This window comes from Pristiophorus japonicus, chromosome 1 (assembly GCF_044704955.1).
Source record: "Pristiophorus japonicus isolate sPriJap1 chromosome 1, sPriJap1.hap1, whole genome shotgun sequence".
In the NCBI taxonomy this organism is placed as follows: domain Eukaryota; kingdom Metazoa; phylum Chordata; class Chondrichthyes; family Pristiophoridae; genus Pristiophorus; species Pristiophorus japonicus.
In genome coordinates, this window is record NC_091977.1 from 390,745,537 (window position 1) to 390,767,230 (window position 21,694).

At 45.5% G+C, this 21,694-nt stretch overlaps 1 protein-coding gene across 15 annotated transcripts in view; it reads left to right on the forward strand.

Annotated features, from left to right (window-relative positions):
• The window catches only part of eya1 (EYA transcriptional coactivator and phosphatase 1), a 287,775-nt gene that overhangs the window by 66,060 nt on the left and 200,021 nt on the right, over positions 1–21,694 (forward strand). For 4 of the 15 annotated variants that reach the window (XM_070891236.1, XM_070891245.1, XM_070891242.1 and 1 more), the window contains 3 exons: positions 8,234–8,297; positions 8,626–8,771; positions 8,950–9,120. In XM_070891236.1, coding sequence (XP_070747337.1) covers positions 8,234–8,297; positions 8,626–8,771; positions 8,950–9,120 — 381 coding nt within the window. The remainder of the gene's footprint in view (positions 1–8,233; positions 8,298–8,625; positions 8,772–8,949; positions 9,121–21,694) is intronic. The other 11 variants (XM_070891240.1, XM_070891248.1, XM_070891251.1 and 8 more) reach the window with 5 other exon arrangements.

A 21,694-nucleotide genomic window follows, 5' to 3' on the forward strand; every position in this document is an offset into this window, starting at 1 on the left:
GTCACGGTAGCATAGTGGTTATGTTACTGGACTAGTAATCCAGGGGATCTGGAGATATGAATTCAATCCCACCATGGGAATTTAAATTCAATTAATCAGTAAATGTCGTAAAAACCCATCTGGATCACTAATGTGCTTTAGGGAAGAAAATTTGCCATCCTTACCTGGTCTGGCCTATATGTGATTCCAGACCCACAGCAATGTGGTTGACTCTTAACTGCCCTCTGAAATGTCCTAGAAATCCACTCAGTTATGTACAAAAAGGGCAATTTGGGATGGGCAATAAAAGCTGGACTTGCTGGCGATGTCTACATCCTGTGAACAATTGAAAAAAAAAGTTATCCTCAATTCGTTCGACACAGACTATAACTCATAGGTCTCCTCTTTCCTTTCTTACAGGAGGAGAGAGCACAGATCACAGGGGAGAAGCAGAGAACCGGAGGTGGCATTCCAGTCATCTCTACAGCTAACAAGTGCAGAGGAGGAGGCGCTGGAAATTGATGGAGTCTTGGCATGCCTGGCCAGCGTAGATGGGGGCCTTCCAGCTATCCGGTGAGTGAATTAAATATCAGACATGCCATACAACATTATGTCAATAGTGAGTGTAATATGATCATGTGCAGAATGATAATGTTCTTACATTGACAGTACTCATTCATGTTTTTTATCTCCAACAGCGCCTTCAGAGGAGGAGAGGTACCCAGCTGGCCGCTGCTGACTCTCAGAGGAGGCCACTCCCTCTGAGGGTGCCATCATGGGACTCAAGCAGACCATCTCGCAGCTCAGATACTCAAACTTCGGTGGGACCAGTAAGGCAGATTGTTTGCACCTGGTGACTCACACATCAGAAGTGAGCATGAGCAGATGGTGGAGACAGGAACAGCAGTGAAGAGTCCACATTGGAGGCCGCAGGATGCTCCAATCTCTGCTCAGCTAGACACAGATGCTGTACCTCGGGGGCCGTTGATGAACAGGATACTTCTGGAGTAGCAGCAGAGAACTTCCGATATACTGACAGGCATTCCAAGCGCACTGTGAACGACTGCAGTGTGATTAGAAGAGTCCATCTCAAGCATGAGTGGCATGATCTCGCAGGCTTTTATGATGATGCTTTCATCTATGGAAAGAGTGTCCACCTCCATGGAGCATCAAACGCAGCAATCACACGAGTGCATGCAGGCCTTCAACAATGGCTTGCACACCATGAATGCCACCTTAAATAGGATGAATGATACCACAGCCCTGGCCGTTCATCGCCCTACTCATCGACAGTAAAGTGTTCTCCAGCACATTGCTAGAACGGACGTGTGGCTGGGCCATGAGAGAGATGATGGTGAAAGGGGACACAGAAGTGGGGACTGGGCTCAAAGCACGTCATCCTGTTGCCACCCCACCCACCTCAGTCAGTAAACCATATGCTGTCTTATGTCCCAATGGGAGAGTGTGCCCCCGCACAGGCGCAGCTGGAGCAGCCTTTAGAAGGGCCCTCACGGGCTCCAATATCCAGAGGATGTCAGCCAAGAGCAACTCAACAGTCAGTGCAGGGACCTGAGCAGCCTGAGTCTACCTCTGCTGAAGCTGTAGCGATTGCACTCGTATAAGTGGCAGAAAAAGGAAGAGTAAAGATTTGTAGTCGCACAATTGTATGCACGTGCATGAGTTACACATTGTTAAATGTTAAGTTTCTTGTGAGCCATATAAATATTATTCTTTTGCACCATTTTCATGTCTTTCCCATTCTTGGTTGCTGGCTGATAAGTGTCCTTTCAGTTAATTATCAATGGGAAGACATGAATTGACACTGGGCAATGGGGGGCTGTGAAAGGGAGGCTTGGTTGTTTGGAGGGACTGCTTTGCGTTAGTGGCATTGGCTGGGGGGTGGGGGGGGGGGGTGTTGGAGCAAAAGTGGCTTTTGCATGTGGTTGTTAGATGGGTACACTGGTGGAACCTAAGTGAACCTTGCAATAATGATGGCATCCCAGGCAACAATATGCACCTCTGGTGGTGCATTGCCCGCAGCGTCCTCATCCTCCTCCTTGTCCTCCTCCTCCTCGTCTTCCTCCTCGTCCTCCTCATCTTCAGAATCTTCTAAAGAGGCTCTAAGCTCTGCGCCTTGTTCCTCCTGCAAGTCCAAACTTTGCTGCTGCTCAGTGTTGTACGAAGCGCAGCACAACATGACCATTCAGGACACCCTGGCCTGTGTGAACTGAAGGGCACCTCCAGATCTGTTCAGGCACCTGAAGCGCATCTTCAGCCTGCCGATGGCTTGTTCGATGACACATCTGGTGGTCATATGCCATTCATTATATCGCTCCTCATTCCTCAGGTTTCTGAGAGGTGTCATCAGCTACATTTTAAATGGGTATCCGTTGTAAACGAGCAGCCAGCCGGCAACTCTGCATCCATGTGCGAAGACATCTGGGAGGTTGAACTGCCGCAGGACGAAAGCATCATGGCATCTGCCTGGGAATCTTGTGCGCACCTGCATAAAGGTCTTTTGGTGGTTGCACACTAGCTGGGTGGACGCCGTTGCGGTTGACGAACATTCCTGCCTTAACTGCCACATGCACGCAGTCGATGATGTCTTGTATCTGTGGGAAGCCAGCCAGAGCTGCAAACTGAGCTCCCACTAATTCTGACTAGCGCCATTTCAGGTGAAGTTGACATAATTGGTGGCCCTGGCAAAGAAGCAACCATTCACCTGTCTAATGCATTTGTGTCCCACCGACTGTGAGATCCTGCAAATGTCTCCAGATGAGCCCTGAAAGGATCCAGAGGCAAAAACATTGAGGCCAGTGGGGACTTTGTCAGCCACTGGTAAAGTGTGGCCACTAGTTCCAGTTGCCAGCAGGCCTTATTCCAGAGGCTGGAAATGTTGGACTGGATTTTATGAACCACGGCGGGCAACATCGGTGGCGGGTCTCAACTCCGCTGCTGTCTCCATCCCGGCCTCTGAAATGAATTTACCGTGACTGGGCTTGTTAAGCCCACCCAGCGCGTTTCCCAGTCAATTAGTGAAAGCAGGTATGGTGACGTCATTTGATGACGCATCAGCAGCCGATTTCCTCAGAGGGACCATGCACATACTTTCTTTTGCCATTTGTGCTGTCTGTGTTCTGCAGCATTGAGGTGCTGCAAATACAGACCAGCACTGCACAGGTGCAGGGCTGCACCCAGGCTCTCCCATGACTCCCTCCGTATGCTTATGGAGAGAGTCAGAGCACTCAGGGACGGTCCTCTTCCCTTCCCATGGGCGGAAGAGACCTCCCTAGGAGATCAACACAACCTGGTTGCACATTGTACAGGAGGGCACAGGATGTGGTTAGAAGGACCGGAATACAGTGTTGCAAATGTTTCAATTATCTCAGTAGATCACAAAACGTTACTGCAAAGCCACACTCAACTTCATCCTGCTGTGCCACTCATCACATCCCCATCACTCTGCCTTCCCTAGCCTACTCCTGCACATCCTTACTCACACCAACTTATCTTGCACCTCCACCCATCCCTCTCCCTCTCTATCTACATTATCACATCCCCATCTCACTAGCCACCCTTCACACTCTCCTTCATCCTAGTGCAATCATACCAACTATCAACACACAAGGGAAGGCACTTGGGTGTTTTTTGCAATGTTCATGTAAAGTTTCTGTTAATGTGTCAAACATTGCTATCTTTATTTTCAACACTTTGCATTCTTGGACAAATTTGTGTGCATCTTTGGAAATGGCTCAGTGAGTTGCAGTGAATAATGAGACATAACGGTACTCCTTCAATGGTGATGAGTGTGAAAGGAATGATTTGGACATTGTAGGAATGCTTTATTGTGTTGGCGTGGGGTGGTGCTAACCTGGCGCATCATGTGGCAGCCAGGGTGTACACCATCAAGTGAAGTATATCTGGCCATGGTGAGGACATTCCTAGCCTCCTGGGCAGCAATGTGCTCAGGTGCTGCTATCATGTGCAGCATCAGTTGATTGCGGAGAAGGTGTTGTTGGTGCTGCTGGTGTGCCTGGTGCTGGTGGTGTGCCTGATGATGCTGGTGGTGGGATTCTGAGGACCAAGGTGAGAGAGTTTCAAAGGCAGTTATGCTGATGGAATAGATGGCAGGTGAAGTACAGATGACAGAAGCAATCTGTTAATGGTGGGTTAGGTAATGAAGTCATACTGGATGGAGACTTGCGTAAGATTGCAGCGTCCTGAATCTGAGTGTAAATGTAGTTTAAAGAAGTTAGTGGTTAAGTGAACATTTCCCAATCAGCTGGGAACTTCGACTTGACATTTGAAGTTGTCAACTCATCAGCTGATTCAATGGCCACTGACCTCCCTTCTCAGCTTCACAGACAAGGTCTAGGCACAGCGGGAAACCGGTGGGCGATCTGTCAAATCCAAAAACCTGGAAAAAAACATTGATAAGTGGCTGTAAACACGCCACTAATGATTGTAATTGTCCCCACTGCCGCTGCAGGTCGGGTTTGCTCAGCGCTGACAGAACTGACGTTTGGTAAAGGCGTATGGCGGCTGGTTCACAGCAGGGTTCCCACTCGACCTGCCACCGATCACGGCAGCTGACCTCCCTCCGCAAAATCCAGTCCAGTCACCACCTGTCGTGTGCCCTGAGCCTTCTGAGACACTAGTGTTCCGACATGTCGAGGAAGCTTATCCTCTGCTTCTAGACCCTGTGTGCTGGGTATGGCCTCCTGTGAGCTGCACCTCACTGCTGATCCCTTCTCTTTGGAACTGCAGGTCTGTGAGCAGCTGGCTGTTGCTGGTGGAGCTGCAGGTACTGCTGGTGTTCATAGAATTATAGAAATTTACAGCACAGAAGGAGCCATTGTGGTCCATCATGTCTGCCGCACTGGCCAACCAAGAGCTACCCAGCCTAATCCTACTTTCCAGCTCTTGGTCCATAGCCCTGTAGGGTACGGCACTTCAAGTGCATATCCAAGTATTTTTTTAAATGTGGTGAGGGTTTCTGCCTCTACCATGCTTTCAGACAGTAAATTCCAGACCCCCACCACCCTCTAGGTGAAGAAATTTCCCTCGTATGTCCTCTAAACTTCCCGCCAATTACTTTAAATCTATGCCCCTGGTTGTTGCCCCTCTGCCAAGGAAAACAAGTCCTTCCTATCCAGACCCCTCATAATTTTATACAGCTCAATCAGGTCACCCCTCAGCCTCCTCTGTTCCAAAGAAAACAGACTTAGCATCTCCAATCTTTCCTCATAGCCAAAATTCTCCAGTCCAGGCAACATTCTTATAAATCTGCTCTGCGCCCTTTCCAGTGCAATCATATCTTTCCTGTAATGTGCACACAGCACCCCAGCTGCAGCCTAACCAGTGTTTTAAACAGTTCAAGCATAATGTCCTTGCTCTTGTATTCCATGCCACGATTAATAAAGGCAAGTATTCCATATGCCTTCTTAACCACCTTATCTACCTGGCCTGCTACCTTCAGTGATCTGTGGACCTGTACTTCAAGGTCCCTTTGTTCCTTTACAATTTTCAGTGTTGCACCATTTAATGTGTATTCCCTTGCCTAGTTAGACCTCCCCAACTGCATTACCTCACACTTAGCCGGATTGAATTCCATTTGCCACTGTTCTGCCCACCTGACCAGTACATTGATATCTTCCTGCAGTCCACAGCTTTCTTCTTCATGATCAACCACACAGCCTATTTTAGTGTCATCTGCAAACTTCTTAATCATACGCCCAACATCCAAGTCATTGATATATACCACAAAAATCAAGGGACCCAGCACTGAACCCTGTGAAACCCCACTGGATACAGCTTTCCAGTCACAATAACATCCATCAACCATTACCCTTTGCTTCCTGTCTCTGAGCCAATTTTGGATCCAAATTGCCACTTTGCCCTGGATCCCATGGGCTTTTACTTTCGTGACCATGTGGGACCTTATCAAAAGCTTTGCTAAAATCCATTTACACTACATCAAACACACTGCCCTCATCGACTCTCCTGGTTACCTCCTTGAAAAATTCAATCAAGTTCGTCAAACATGAGCTTCCCTTAACAAATCCATGCTGACTGGCCTTGATTAAACCATGTCTTTTCAAAATGAAGATTTATCCTGTCACTCAGGATTGTTTACAATAATTTTCCCACCACTGAGGTTAGGCTGACTGGCTGTAATTACTCAGTCTATCCCTTTCTCCCTTTTTAAACAAATGTACAACATTAGCAGTCCTCCAGTCCTCCACACCTGTAGCCAGAGAGGATTGGAAAATGATGGTCAGAATCTCTGCGATTTCTTCTTTTGCTTTTCTCAACAACCTGAGATACATTTCATGCGGGCCTGGGGATTTATCCACTTTCAAAGCTGCTAAGCCCCTTAATACTTCCTCCCTCACTATGTTTATCTCATCTAATATTTTACACTCCCCCTCCATCATTGCAAAGTCTGCATCACCCCTCTCGTTTGTGAAAACAGATGCAAGGTATTCATTAAGAATCATACCCATGTCTTCTGCCTCCACACACAAATTTCCTTTAAGGTCTCCAATAGGCCCTGCTCTTTCTCTAGTTATCCTGTTGCTCTTAATATATTTATAAAACATCTTTGGATTGTCCTTGATTTTATTTGCCAACATTCTTTCATGCTCTCTCTTTGCTTTCCTGATATATTTTTTAATTGCACTCCGTCACTTCTTATACTCCTCTAGAGTTTCTGCAGTATAGAGTTCTCGGTATCTATCATAAGCGTCTCTTTTTTTCTTTAACTTACCCTGTATGTCCCTTGACATCCAGGAGGCTCTAAATTTGTTAGCCCCATCCTTTTTTTTAAGGGAACATACTTGTTCTGTACCCTCAGGATCTCCTCCTTGAATGCCTCCCACTGCTTCTCATCTGAGGTCCAAAGTAAGCGTAAGCAACACCCAAGCTGATAATGGTAGATCACAGCTCCGAACCTCCAAATTGTAGATGACACTTCCAAGGTGTGTAAAGTAACCTCTCAGCACAAATACTGTCACACAAGCAGGTAAGAAAGCAGCTGTGAGTACTGAGTACTTATTGGCATATTTCCCTGTCAGGGCTTCAGCCTCCTCAATTGCCGTTGTTTTCTCACCTTGCTTTCACTGGTGAGTTCCAGGAAACCCATGGAGCCAGAGCTAAACTCCAAAACCCATGTTAATATTGCTGTAATTGTGTGATTAACGTATTGAAATTGGCTACCTGCCTCTCCCGAGGGAGTTGCCCACACACAGACTAACGTGCTGCAGTTAAATGCAGAAGTAGGGGGGGGTTGGTGCCACCTTCCCGACTCACTCACATTTTCCCAGGATTTCACCCGCCCCCCCCCCACCCAAACCCAAGCGCTCACCCATGTTAACATTTCCCTGTGTGCGTGAAGTCCATGATTTTCTGTCCAGTATGGTTATTTTTACTTTGGCTGCTGGCAAGTTAAACTGCCGGAACAGAGTGCCCAACCGTTATAGAACCCCCCTCACCCTCCTGATTTTCATTTCCATTGATTTGAGTGAAAATCAGGAAAGTTGTATAACAGGTCGGCGATCCACCCGTCAGTTTACCACCCAAGCGACGAAGGTGAAAATTACCCTCACATAACCTTACATAAATGAATATATTAGTTAATTCATCTGTGCTGAGTTAGCTTCTGGAAGTGGTGGCACTGCAGTTGGCTTCAGCATGCTTGAGTTAAGGAGATAAAAACACAGTGAGCAAAGCTTTCAACTTCAGCGTAAAATGGGTAGCAGAGGATTGGATGCCTCTCATGAACCCCACTCACTGGAAAGGAAAATCGAAGTGTAGGATAGATGGCTGATCCACTACTGCACAATTTACGCCCATGATGGAGATGAAAGTTTTGCCCAGTTAGAGTCCCCACTCCTGATAGCGATTCAATGACTCATGCTGGAACGTGTAATTATGCATCAGGTGAGAACAGCATTTGGCATAGCCCTGCTGTCTCACACTGCTCTTAGGAGAGGAGGGAAGAACATTTTTTTAAAAAAGAAAAAGACTATCTTTGTGTATTTACATGTATTGTGGAATAGCAGAATGGAATAAAAAGTTGAGCAAGATTAGAAATCAGTGTTACTGCACTTTAATTATTATTTAAACATGTAAACAAAGTGGTGAGATGATGTTAATGCACATTACTAAAATCAGACGTTTCTATAGCTTTCAGAACTCTTGTTAGCATAATATTTATCTTGTAATCATTTTCTCTTTTTTTAATTCTATACAGCAATTGGTAGTGGCTTTAGCCCAAGACAAACACATCACTTCTCTCCACAGATTTATCCTTCCAAGTAAGGTTTCTATTATTCTTTAAAAATAAGCAGCATCAAACTCAATATAAATTCTTAATTAGCTCTTTCTGTTTTATCATATATTGAGCTTTGTTTATTTGTGAAGAAAAGTATGTCTTATATGTCTTGAAGCCGATAGTAATTATTGTCTACAAAATGTTCCTTTACAAATGTAATATTCTTCAGAAAAATTTCTGTTTGTTTGCTATCTTATTTAATCAAAGTCTGAGTGCCAGAATTAGCTGTATTTTATCAGTTAATCAATGCATTTATACAGTTTTTGATCTGTTGCAAATCTCTTTTTATGTCTGTCATTTATAACAAATAGCAGGTCATATCCACACATTCTCCCTACCCCTTCTTCACAAACCATGGCATCATATGGACAGTCTTCGTATGCCACAGGAGTGCAGCAAGCAGCAACTTATGCAACTTATCCACAACCAGGCCAGCATTATGGAATCCCATCCTATGGTAAACAGATATGTTGCTTGTGTAAATAAAATACATTTTTCATCTTGTTTGTAATTCCATTCAGTGCAGTTATTGCACAAAATGAGCTTCAAGAACTAGCAACAAATAAATCTTATAATTTGTTTGTCATTAGAGATTTTTTTCAATAACTCTTCTGTTTCTAATATACCTGAATAAGAACCTGCAGATCTGATGTCACTAACCGATATAGGTGCATTATGGGCAGGCATCAAGACAGAAGGTGGATTGACTCAAACGCAGTCACCTGGCCAAACGGGATTTCTAAGTTATGGTTCAAGCTTTATTGCACCTCAACCAGGCCAAGCCCCTTACAGTTACCAAATGCAAGGTCTGTGCCACTCTCATGTGATTTAACCAATTTCATTGTGCAGTGTTGTTTAACTAATGCATGCTATTTTTAAAGATCAAATGCTTGCCACCAAAAATTGTATTGGTGTACATAAACCCCTAGATCTGAATGTAGTATTGAGGTGTTTTTATGCCCTATTGTGTCCCCAACACAGATGAGACTGCACACAGGGAGATTAAAGTAAAAGTGACCTCAGTCTTTATTAAGACACTCCAGAGTGAGTAACAGGTCTTTGGGGCCGGCTTATATACAGTGCTCCCAAGGGATGCTGGGATCCCTTGGGACTTCAGGGGATGCGCTCCCTGGTGACGGAACATGGGAGTGCATGCTTTACAGATACACAACATCACTCCCCCCCCCCAAAGTCAAAGTGAAAACTATTTACAAGGTGAGGCGGTCGGGAGCCTTTCTTTCCCTGGTGAACTGCCTCGGTACAAATGTTTGTTCTGGTGTGTTGGCTGTGCCCTCGCTGGGCTGGCGTGTTGTTGACCCTGCAGGGCTACTGGGTGAGCCTGGCCTTGCTGGGCTGTTGGGCATGATGGGTTCAATTTCCTGGTCCAGCGTGGTGTCATTGATCCTTTGGGTGTGTGTTGTGGGCTCTCAAAAGGTGGTGTCTGCTGTGGGTTGTTCAGGGCAGTCTGTGAAATGCAGCCTCGTTTGGTCCAGGTGCTTTCTTCAAATTTGTCCATTGTCTAGTTTGACTACAAACACTCTACTCCCTTCTTTAGCTATCATCATGCCCGCGATCCACTTGAGACCATGTCCATAGTTTAGTACATACACAGGGTCATTCAGATCAATTTCCCGTGACACAGTGGCGCGACCATCGTTTACATTTTGTTGCTGCCGCCTGCTCTCTACCTGATCATGCAGGTTGGGGTGAACCAGTGAGAGTCTGGTTTTAAGTGTCCTTTTCATGAGTAGCTCAGCCGGGGGCACACCTGTGAGCGAGTGGGGTCTCGTGCGGTAGCTGAGCAGTACTCTGGACAGGCAGGTTTGAAGTGAGCCTTCTGTGACTCGTTTAAGGCTCTGTTTGATTGTTTGTACTGCCCGCTCTGCCTGCCCATTGGAGGCTGGTTTAAACGGGGCCGAGGTGACATGTTTGATCCCATTGCGGGTCATGAATTCTTTAAATTCGGCACTGGTGAAACATGGCCCGTTGTCACTGACCAATGTGTCAGGCAGGCCTTGGGTGGCAAACATGGCTCTCAGGCTTTTAATGGTGGCGGTGCTTCCCGACATTATTTCACATTCAATCCATTTTGAAAAAGCATCCACCACCACCAGGAACATTTTACCAAGAAACGGGCCCGCATAGTCGACATGGATCCTCGACCATGGTCTGGAGAACCAGGACCACAAACTTAGTGGTGCCTCTCTCGGCGCGTTGCTCAACTGAGCACATATGCTGCATTGCCGTACACAGGACTCTAAGTCAGAGTCGATACCGGGCCACCACACGTGGGCTCTGGCTGTCGCTTTCAACATTACTATACCCGGGTGTGTGCTGTGGAGATCCGAGATGAACGTCTCCCTGCCCTTTTTGGGTAGCACTACGTGGTTACCCCACAACAGGCAGTCTGCCTGAATGGACAGCTCATCCTTTTGCCGCTGGAACAGCTTGATTAGCTCTTGCATTTCAACGGGGTTGCTGGCCCAGCTCACATGCAATACACAGTTTTTTATTAGGAACAGCAGAGGATCTTGGCTGGTCCAAGTCCTAATCTGGTGGGCCGTGACAGGTGATTTATCATTTTCAAACACTTCCATGACCATCAACAAGTCTGCGGGCTGCGCCACCATCAACAAGTTTTCAGGCTGCGCCATTTCCACCCCCGTAGTGGGCAATGGTAGCCGACTGAGAGCATCCGCACAGTTCTCGGTGCCTGGCCTGTGGCGGATGGTATAGTTATACGCTGATAGCGCGAGTGTTCAACTTTGTATGTGGGCTAAGGCATCAGTATTTATCCCCTTGTTTTCAGCGAACAGGGATATGAGGGGCTTGTGATCGGTTTCCAGCTCAAATTTGGCCAAACAGATACTGATGCATTTTCTTTACCCCGAACACACATGCTAATGCCTCTTTCTCAATCATGCTGTCGGCCCTATCGGCCTTGGACAAGCTCCTGGAAGCATAGGCGACAGGTTGCAACTTCCCCGCAACAATAGCTTGTAGTAATACACACCCGACTCCGTACGACGACGCATCACATGCTAGCACGAGTCTTTTACATAGGTTATACAATACAAGCAGCTTGTTGGAGCATAAAATGTTTCTGGCTTTCTCAAAAGCAATTACTTGTTTTTTTTCCCCATACCCAGTTCTCACCTTTACGCAATAACACATGTAGGAGCTCTGAGAGGGTGCTTAACCCCGGTAGGAAGTTACCAAAATAGCTGAGGAGTCCCAAGAACGACCGCAGCTCCGTGACGTTCTGTGGCCTGGGCGCGTTCCTGATAGCCTCTGTCTTGGCGTCTGTGGGCCGAATGCCATCCGCCGCGATCTTTCTTCCCAAAAACTCCACAGCTGTTGCCATGAAGACGCATTTCGACCTCTTTAGCCGCAGCCCTACGCGATCCAGTCGCTGGAGGACCTCCTCCAGGTTTTGTAGGTGCTCGACGGTGTCGCAACCCGTGACCAATATGTCGTCCTGAAAAACCACTGTGCGTGGTACTGACTTGAGTAGGGTCTACATGTTTCTCTGGAAGATCGCTGCAGCTGACCGAATTCCAAACATTGTAGATGAACAGTCCCTTGTGCGTGTTGATGCAGGTGAGGCCCTTCAAAGATTCCTCCAGCTCCTGCGTCATGTAGGCCGAAGTCAGGTCGAGCTTGGTGAACGTCTTACCTCTTGCCAGCGATACAAATAGGTCGTCTGCCTTAGGTAGCGAGTATTGCTCCTGTAGCGAGAAACGATTAATAGTTACTTTATAAATCGCCGCAAATCCTGACCGTGCCATCACTTTTGAGTACTGAAACAATTGGACTGGCCCACTCACTGAATTCCACTGGGAAGATGATGCCCTCATGTTGCAGCCTGTCCAGCTCGATTTCCACTCTCTCCCTCATCATGTGAGGTACCGCTCGCGCCTTGTAGGGAATGGGTTGTGCCTCTGGGACCAAGTGGATCCGCACCTTCGCCCTGGAAAAGTTTCCAATGCCTGGCTCAAAAAGGGAAGGAAATTTGTTAAGAACCTGGGTACATGAGGCCTCATTGACATGTGATAGCGCTCGGATGTCATCCCAGTTCCAGCGGATTTTGCCCAGCCAGCTCCTTCCAAGCAGTGTGGGGCCATCGCCCGGGACAATCCAGAGTGGCAGTTCGTGCACCGTGCCCTCGTAGGTGACCTTGACCATTGCGCTGCCCAGGACAGTGATAAGCTCTTTGGTGTACATTCTTAGTTTCGTGTGGATGGGGCTCAGGGCTGTTCTGAGTGTCTTGTTGCACCACAGTCTCTGAAACATATTTTTACTCATGGTGGATTGGCTAGCGCCAGTGTCCAGTTCCATGGCTACGGGTAAGCCATTCAATTTTACGTTTAGCATTACAAGTGGACATTTCATTGAAAATGTGTGCACCCCATGTACTTCAGCATCTGCCTCTTCTCTCTGAGGCTTGAAATTGCTTTGGTCTACCATAGACCGATCTTCCCCTGCCACGTGGTGGTTAGCAGGTTTTGCAGAGCTTGCAGCTCATCTGCAAGCTCATTGGAGGTGCCCCATTGTTTCACAGCTCTTGCAAACATACCCTTTGAAGCGGCATGAATAGGCTGAATGGAAGCCTCCACAACGCCAACAAGGTGTGAATTGCCTTGCATTCATCCTTTGTTGCGGACTGTGAGTCATCTGGGTCACCTGAGGCCTGTTGGCAGTTGCAGACTCGTGATTTCTGCCGTGTACATTTCTGCTCGCAAACACAGCTCCAGTTAATTTATGAACATTGCTAGCACTTGTTTGGTGTTATCACTGGTGGACATAAACGCCTGTGCTATCGCAATGGCCTTACTGAGGGTCGGTGTCTCTACAGTCAAAAACGTTTTCGTAGGATGGTCTCGTGGCCAATGCCCATTACAAAAAAGTCTCTGAGCATTTGCTCCAGGTAGCCATCAAACTCACATTGTCCTGCAAGTCGCCTTAGCTCGGCGACGTAGCTCACCACTTCCTGACCTTCAGATCGCTGGTACGTATAGAACCGATATCTCGCCATCAGCACGCTCTCCCTCGGGTTAAGATGCTCCCGGATCAGTGTACACAGCTCCTCATACGACTTATCTGTGGGTTTCACCAGAGCCAGAAGACTCTTCAAGAGGCTGTAGGTCCGTGCCCCACAGACCGTGAGATGGCCCGCTCTCCTTTTTGCAGCGCTTCCTTCTCCGTCCAGCTCGTTGGCTACAAAGTACTGATCTAACCATTTGACATAGGCGTCCCAGTCCTCACCCTCTGAGAACTTCTCCAGGATGCCCACAGTTTGCTGCATCTTTGCGTTAGATTCTTGTACTCGTCGCCAGTTATTGTGTTCCAAACACAGATGAGACTGTACACAGGGAGGTTAAAGTAACAGTGACCTCAGTCTTTATTAAGACACTCCAGAGTGAGTAACAGGCCTTAGGGTCCGGCTTATATACAGTGCTCCCAAGGGATGCTGGGATCCCTTGGGACTTCAGTGGATGCGCTCCCTGGTGGCGGAATATGGGAGTGCATGCTTTACAGATACACAACATGCCCAAAATAATACCGCTGTTAGAAAGCAAAGGGAAGGGCACCGGGCTCAGCAGTGAAGTGCAGGCTGGTTGTGAAAACTTTATCTACTTATATAACAAATTAACTCTTCAAATGCCAAGAAACAAATATGTGAAACCTTGCTCTGTTATAGCTTCCAATTATGTATGTGAAGAGGCAGCATTTTTGTTGATTATTTTCAAAGTAGACAATGACGTTTAGTTGCCATTATCCCTTCCTATCGTTGAAAAAAGTAAAATGCAGTTGTAGGTAGTAATCTTATCAGTTATTTTATTTCACTCACCAGTAATAGGACCCTACTGGTACCTGGAAAACAATTTTGTCTTGCATCAAGTAGATGTATTACTGTAGGGATAAGAATGGTGGTTACATCAATAAGTAGTAGAGCAGTCTCGGCTGCTTTCTTTGGATTTGTAAGAACACTAAATTATCTAGTTTAAAAGCCCCAGCAGCACCTAAAGGTATGTATTCCCTTTGCTCTTAGCTAATAAGGTTTGAACAGATTTTGTCCACCCAGCAGATACTACCTTCCCATCTGCTCCCCCAGAATAAACTAGCAGTGGAAAAAAAAACATTTTGTTACAACTGCACGCACTGGATAGTATATGCATCATAACGTTAGGCAAGTAAATTCATGGCTAGATCTACAGGCCAGGACTTTCCAGCAGATGGAAACAGGAAATCTTTTGGGAGCCACGCTACTGATTTGTAGCTCTCCTCCATCACTGGAAGTGACTGGGATGGGCACGTCCAACAACACAGTCTGATGTTTTTCTCATCATTTGTGCCCTAACACTGCTAGGTGCTATGAACATCAGTATGCTTCTCATGTCCAGTATTGCTATGGTATGCTGATTAGGTGAATTATATTTTAAGGGCACCGCAGAGAATTGATGTGATCATGGCATGAATAGTTCGACTTCTCCAGCCTATGAAATCTAAATTGTGGAAAACAAAATGACACTTTTCTTCAGCTGCCTGGAGGTAGTCAGCCCTGTTTCACTGTGACTGGTGCCCAAGACCTATTTGTTCCCTACCTGAGGGTGGGCTTCCCAACAGATGCGGCATTGTCATGGGAGACCCACCTAAAATATTGGGATTATTTTGAAGTTGCATCACAATTTTGCCGAAGTGGAACATTAGGCCCCTGATCTAGGAGGATAAAATTTCCATTTTGGGAGGCATTGGAGTAAGTTCTAGCACAGGAAGGCTGTAGAAATGAGATGGCCTTAGCTGAGCCATACTGGCACCAATTTTCAAGCAGTAAAGCAAAATAGAAAAATGCAAATAGATTTAAACTAGTGTAATGTGTGAGCTGAGAAATCTGAAGATCAATAAACACATTAAATTAAGCCACATATCGAGCATGTTGAAAGTAAGAAGGTTAAGAATTAGGGTAGACTAAAGAATGAGGAAAGATCAGGATTGGGAATGCAAGAAATGAGTGCATGTAAAGGTCCTAAAGTAACATACACAAATGCAAAAAGTAATTAGAATAAATTTTGTGATTTGTAACTCTATGCAAGTGAAAATATTATGATATAAGTATTATAGAATCATGGCTAAATAAGAATGTAGAGTGGTTGATGCATGTCAAAAGATATAGGGGGTGAAATTGAACCTTTTCCACTGGTTTTTAAGCATAACAGAGGGGAAATAACAAGCAATTGTGTGGGATATGTCCTGTGCCCAAAGGGCTCCTGAACCACATCCAATGCTACATTGGCTTTAGTGATATTCAGGTTTGCCTGGCTGCTGCCTAAAATAGGTGTTCGGCCCCTGCAGATATTAATGGAGGGGCCTAACGCCTATTTCAAAAGCCCTCTCAGATATTCGGACTGAGCGGAGCATGTGCCTATCGTGCTCCCATTAGCATTTCGTTCTCTTGCTGCGGCCTGACCACCAATAAAAAGCTAAGTTATTCAATTTTAGCTTATCTAAGCAGGAATACTGCAGGTCTCCAACTGCCTGCATCACCTGCGTCTCATTCTCCTTGTCCCGCCCTAACCCCCAGCTCCAGGACCTACCTGAGGGCTGGTGATGCAACTGACCCAAATTGATGTGCTGGAAAATAGTGAGCTGCCTCTAGATGTCTGATTGGCACCTGCCACTCGCCAGAATTATGTTACTGAGCCTGGGGCCCAATTCTGGATGAGGTTCAATTTCGGATGCGCCTTGGGCATCCAGCTTCTGGTGCAAGCTGAGTGCGAGCCGACCATTGTGGACTTCAAAAGGGACCGAAACAAATTTCTAGCCCATAGATTAATATATAAAGAAAGAGAAAATATACCACAAGGAGGAGTTGCTTTTACATAAAAACATAAGACCATAAGAAATAGGAGCAAGAGTAGGCCTTTCGGCCCCTTGAGCCCACTCCGCCATTCAATAAGATCCTGCAGTATTTCCATATTCCTTGATTCCCTGAACACCCAAAAATCTATTGAACTCTGTCTTGAATATACCCAATGACTGAGTCTCCACGGCCCTCTGGGGTAGAGAATTCCAAAGATTCACCACCCTCTAAGTGAATCAATTTCTCCTCATGTCAGTCCTAAATGGCTGACCCCTTATTCTGAGACTGTGACCCCTGGTTCTAGACTCTCCAGCCAGGGGAAACATTCTCCCTGCATCGACCCTGTTAAGCCCTGTAAGAATTTTGTATATTTCAATGACATCACCTCTCATTCTTTTAAACTCTAGAGAATATAGGCCTAGTCTACTCAATCTTTCCTCATAGGACAATTCCCCCGCCCTTCCCAGGAATCAGTCTGGTGAGCCTTCATTGCACTCGCTCTATCCTTCCTTAGGTTAGGAGACCAAAACTGTACACAATACTCCTGGTGTAGTCTCATCAAGGCCCTATGTAATTGCATTAAGACATTTTTACTCTTATACTCAAATCCTCTTGTAATAAAGGCCAACATACCATTTGCTTTCTTAATTGCTTGCTGTACCTACATGTTAACTTTCAGTGATTCGAGTACAAGGACATCCAGGTCCCTCTGTATAACCAACATTTCCCAATCTCTCGCCATTTAAAAAATACTCTGCTTTTCTATTTTTCCTACCAAAGTGGATAACTTCACATTATACTCCATTTGCCATGTTCTTGCCCATTCACTTCGCAGGTCTATATCACCTTGAAGCTTCTTTGCATCCTCCTCACAACTTACATTCCCACCTAGCTTTGTATTGTCAGCAAATTTCGATATATTACATTTGGTCCCCTCATCCAAATCAGTGATATAGATTGTGAATAGCTCGGGCCCAAGCACTGATCCTTGCGGCACCCCACTAGTTACAGCCTGCCAACCTGAAAATAACTAGTTTATTTCTACTCTCTGTTTTCTGTCCATTAATCAATCCTCAATCCATGCTAGTATATTACACCCCATCGCATGAGCCCTCATTTTGTTTAATAACCTCTTATCGAATGCCTTCTGAAAATCCAAATACACCACATCCACTGGTTCCCCCTTATCTATTCTGCTAGTTTCAACCTCAAAATACTCTCACAGATTTGTCAAACATGATTTCCCTTTCATAAATCCATGTTGATTCTACCCCCTTTCCCTTTCATAAATTAGTGTTGACTCTGCCCAATCCTATTATTATTTTCTAAGTACCCTGTTACCACGTTCTGAATAATAGATTCTAACATTTTCCCTTCTTCTGATGTTTTTGTGTTAACAAAGATATATTTCAGTAAGAGAAATAATTATACCTGGATTTAGCATCGACATGTTGGTCGGCCACTGTGAAAGTCATCGCTAGAATCCTTCTCAACCGTCTTCTCCCTGTGGCTGAGGAGCTCCTCCCAGTCACAGTGTGGATTCCGTCCACTGCAGGGTACAACGGACATGATCTTTATGGCGTGACAACTGCAAGAGAAATGTAGGGAACAGCATCAACCCTTGTACATGGCCTCCTTTGACCTTACAAAGACCTTTGACACTGTTAACCGCGATTGACAATGGAGCGTCGTCCTCTGTTTCGGCTGCCCCCAAAAGTTTATCGCCATCCTCCGCCTGCTCCATGATGACATGCAAGGCGTGATCCTGATGAACAGATCCACCACATACCCAATTCACATCCAGACTGGGGTCAAGCCGGGTTTTTGTCATCGCGCCAACCATCTTTGGGATCTTCCTCGCTGCAATGCTCCTTCTCACGCTCAACAAGCTCCTCTCTGGAGTGGAACTAAACTATAGAACCAGTGGGAACCTGTTCAACTTTTATCGCCTCCCGGCTAGATCCAATACCATCCCATCCTCTGTCGTTGAACTACAGTGCATGGGCGACGCTTGTGTCTGCGCACATTCAGTGGCTGAACTCCAAGCCATCATCAACATCTTCACCGAGGCATATGAAAGCATGAGCCTTATACTAAACATCCGTAAGACAAAGGTCCTCCACCAACCTGACCCCGCTACACAGCACTGCTCACCAGTCATCAGCTTCCACGGCGCAGCCTTGGACAACATGGACCACTTTCCATACATCAACGACGAGGTCCAACACTGCCTCCAGTGCGCCAGCGCAGCTTTGGTCACCTGAGAAAGAGAGCGTTCAAAGATCAGGCCCTCAAATCTGGCACCAAGCTTATGGTCTACAGGGCTGTAGTGATACCCGCCCTCCTGTATGGCTGAGACGTGGACCATATATAGTAGACACCTCAAATCACTGAGGAAATACCACCAACAATGTCTCTGCAAGATCCCGCAAATCCCCTAGGAGGATAGACGCACCAACGTCGGTGTTCTTGATCAATCCAACATCCCCAGCATCGAAGCACTGACCACACTCGACCAGCTCCGTTGGGTGGGCCACATTGTCCGCATGCCCGACACAAGACTCCCAAAGCAAGCGCTCTACTCAGAACTCCTACAGGACTGACATATGAGGAGAGACTGGATCGACTGGGCTTGTATTCACTGGAGTTTAGAAGAATGAAAGGGGATCTCATAGAAACATATAAAATTCTGACGGGATTGGACAGGTTAGAGGCAGGAAGAATGTTCCTGATGCTGGGGAAGTCCAGAACCAGGGGTCACAGTCTAAGGATAAGGGGTAAGCCACTTAGGATTGAGATGAGGGGAAACTTCTTCACTCAGAGAGTGAATTCTCTACCGCAGAAAGTTGTTGATGCCAGTTCGTTAGATATATTCAAAAGGAGTTAGATATGGCCCTTACGGCTAAAGGGATCAGGGGGTATGGAGAGAAAGCAGGAAAGGGCTACTGAGGTTGAATGATCAGCCATGATCTTATTGAATGGTGGTGCAGACTTGAAGGGCCGAATGGCCTGTTCCTGCATCTAATTTCTATGTTTCTATGTTTCTATGACTGTTTGTCCCACCTGTGACAGAGAATGTAATTCCCGTAATTCCAGTCATCTGAGAACTCACTTTTAGAGTGGAAGCAAGTCTTCCTCGATTTCAAGGGACTGCCGATGATGATGATGATAGTGGCATTATGGATTGAGATAAGAAATCATAAAAGAAAAAAACAAGATGTTTTAATCTGTTACAGGTCACCAATTTAGAATATGACTGTGGATGCTGAATTATGCAAAGATTAGGGAGGCATATTTAAGTACAAATACAATTGTAACAGAAGATTTAAATTTACTGGAGGATCAAAATGGGAGCAGAAGCAAAGAGATTTAGGGGTTGAGATATCACTCCCAAGTGCAGGTGCATGCCACGTGCAGCGGTGATGAAAACCCAGGGCTAAACTCTAGCTTCACATTTGCCCTGCTTTTTCTGACAGGCTTGTGCTGGGGGAGCAGGGGGTTTGTGCTACTCCAGGATGTAAGCCTTACTAGGACCACATCTGCGGGGAGAGTCCTTGGCGCCCTGAAAATTCTGATAGTCACTTTATCAGCATGATGTCATTACTGTATGCCTGTAAAATCTGGAGCTCAGTTGACTTCTGCAGTTGCACACCCATCAGAAGGACTCTTAAAACTGCTTGACTGGACTTTTTGTAGGGGTGTTTTTGCATTGCACCTTTTCTCTCAAAGTTTCGATTGAATCTTTAATTTGTTGCTTTCTTTTGGTATAAATTTAAGTTTTCCTCCCCAGTCATTCAAGATAGCTTGTGAAAAATTAGCAACAGCACTTTGTGGGTGGCATGGCCATTCCACGAGGAATTTCCCTTGTCCTTAAGGATATGGAGGATGAAGAGGTATTTAATAGCCAGGATTTGCAGCAGCTGTGTAGGCATTGGAGGAGGACTAAACAGACATTTGCCTATCCAAAGTGCTTAGTGTATGATCTTTTTCAGTTGTGTATGTTCCTATCTCACTCCAGCTACAGACAACAGATGGTGACCATCATGCCTTTTCTGCAGACAGACTTATAACAGGGTAAACATAGATTGTGCTACTCTGTTTTAGAGCAATCTTGAAATGGTTTAAACTGGGATATTCAGTGACATAATCTCAACTGGCTATTCAGTTTGAAGGTTATGTTCCTTTTGCCCTATAAGCCTGCTAAATTATGTACCATGAGGGATGTTTCCCACTTTTAAAGTGATAATCTTATCATATTTTGTTGATTTAAACACTAATGAGTAAATTACTTCACTTTTGCACTGGATGAACTCATTCAATATGATTACATTAGCTTTACTTGGACAGAAACCTGGCCAACTGTTCAATCTGTGCCTCTGAAGTAATGGCCAATGACGTTAATCTAGCTCCAGTGGGAAACTTTAGGAAACTAAGAGCAATGAACATTTCTTTATTTTGCAAGGCTAATTTATAAATCCATGTAATTGACACCAAAGTATTTGCTCTTCTATTTTTTTGTTACACCTCTGTGAAGTTTTTTTTAAAACTTGTTCCTCGGATGTGGGCATCGCTGGCAAGGCCAGCATTTATTGCCCATCCCGAATTGCCCTTGAGAAGGTGATGGTGAGCCGCCGCCTTGAACCACTACAGTCCGTATGGTGAAGGTATTCCTACAGAGCTGACTTTGTTGTACCACATTGGTACAACTGACTGGCTAGGCCATTTCAGAGGACAGTTAAGAGTCAACCATATTGCTGTGGGTCTGGAGTCACATATAGGCCAGATCGTGTAAGGATGGCAGATTTCATTCCCTGAAGGACATTAGTGGTTCAATTGGGTTTTTCTGACAATCTGGTAGTTTCATGGTCAGATCTTTGGATTACTAGTCCAGTAACATAACCACTATGATACCGTACCCCTAGTGCTGTCGGAGATTTTTCCACATTAAAGTTATTGCATGAATGAAAGTTGTTTTTGTTGCGATTATTACCTTCTGAATTTTAAAATTAGATTAAAATAATTCAACCGTGAAAAGTTTATTTCATTTATTAGTGCTCACTTTGTAGGTGCAATATTTATTTAAACATCCAAAGCTTAAAATGTTTGACTTCCCATGGTGGAAAATAACATTTACATCACACAGTTTAGTATTCAGCTGAGTAAAATACAAGTGAGTGTGCACATTAGAGACCTGATGTTGTTGATGGGCTAGATGTTTAGTTTGGGTTCTCCTACAGCCTTCTCCCATCAGTGGCAAAACTGAATCAGTTAATGTTACCATTGAAGCAAAATCTGTATTGAACAAATAGTCTGCAAAATATTTACCCCTCCATCATTGAATTAACTTTGTCAAGTGAGCTAATTCCTACATGGTAATTTCTATTTTCCCCAGTGGTAAACTGACTCCTCTTTCACTGTAAGATTATGAACAAGGCCTTATCAGGCTACACTAAGCAACAGCGGGTTTTCAAAAAAGTTTCTTTCGATTTCACTTCTTATTTGGGAGGGGAGGTGTTAGA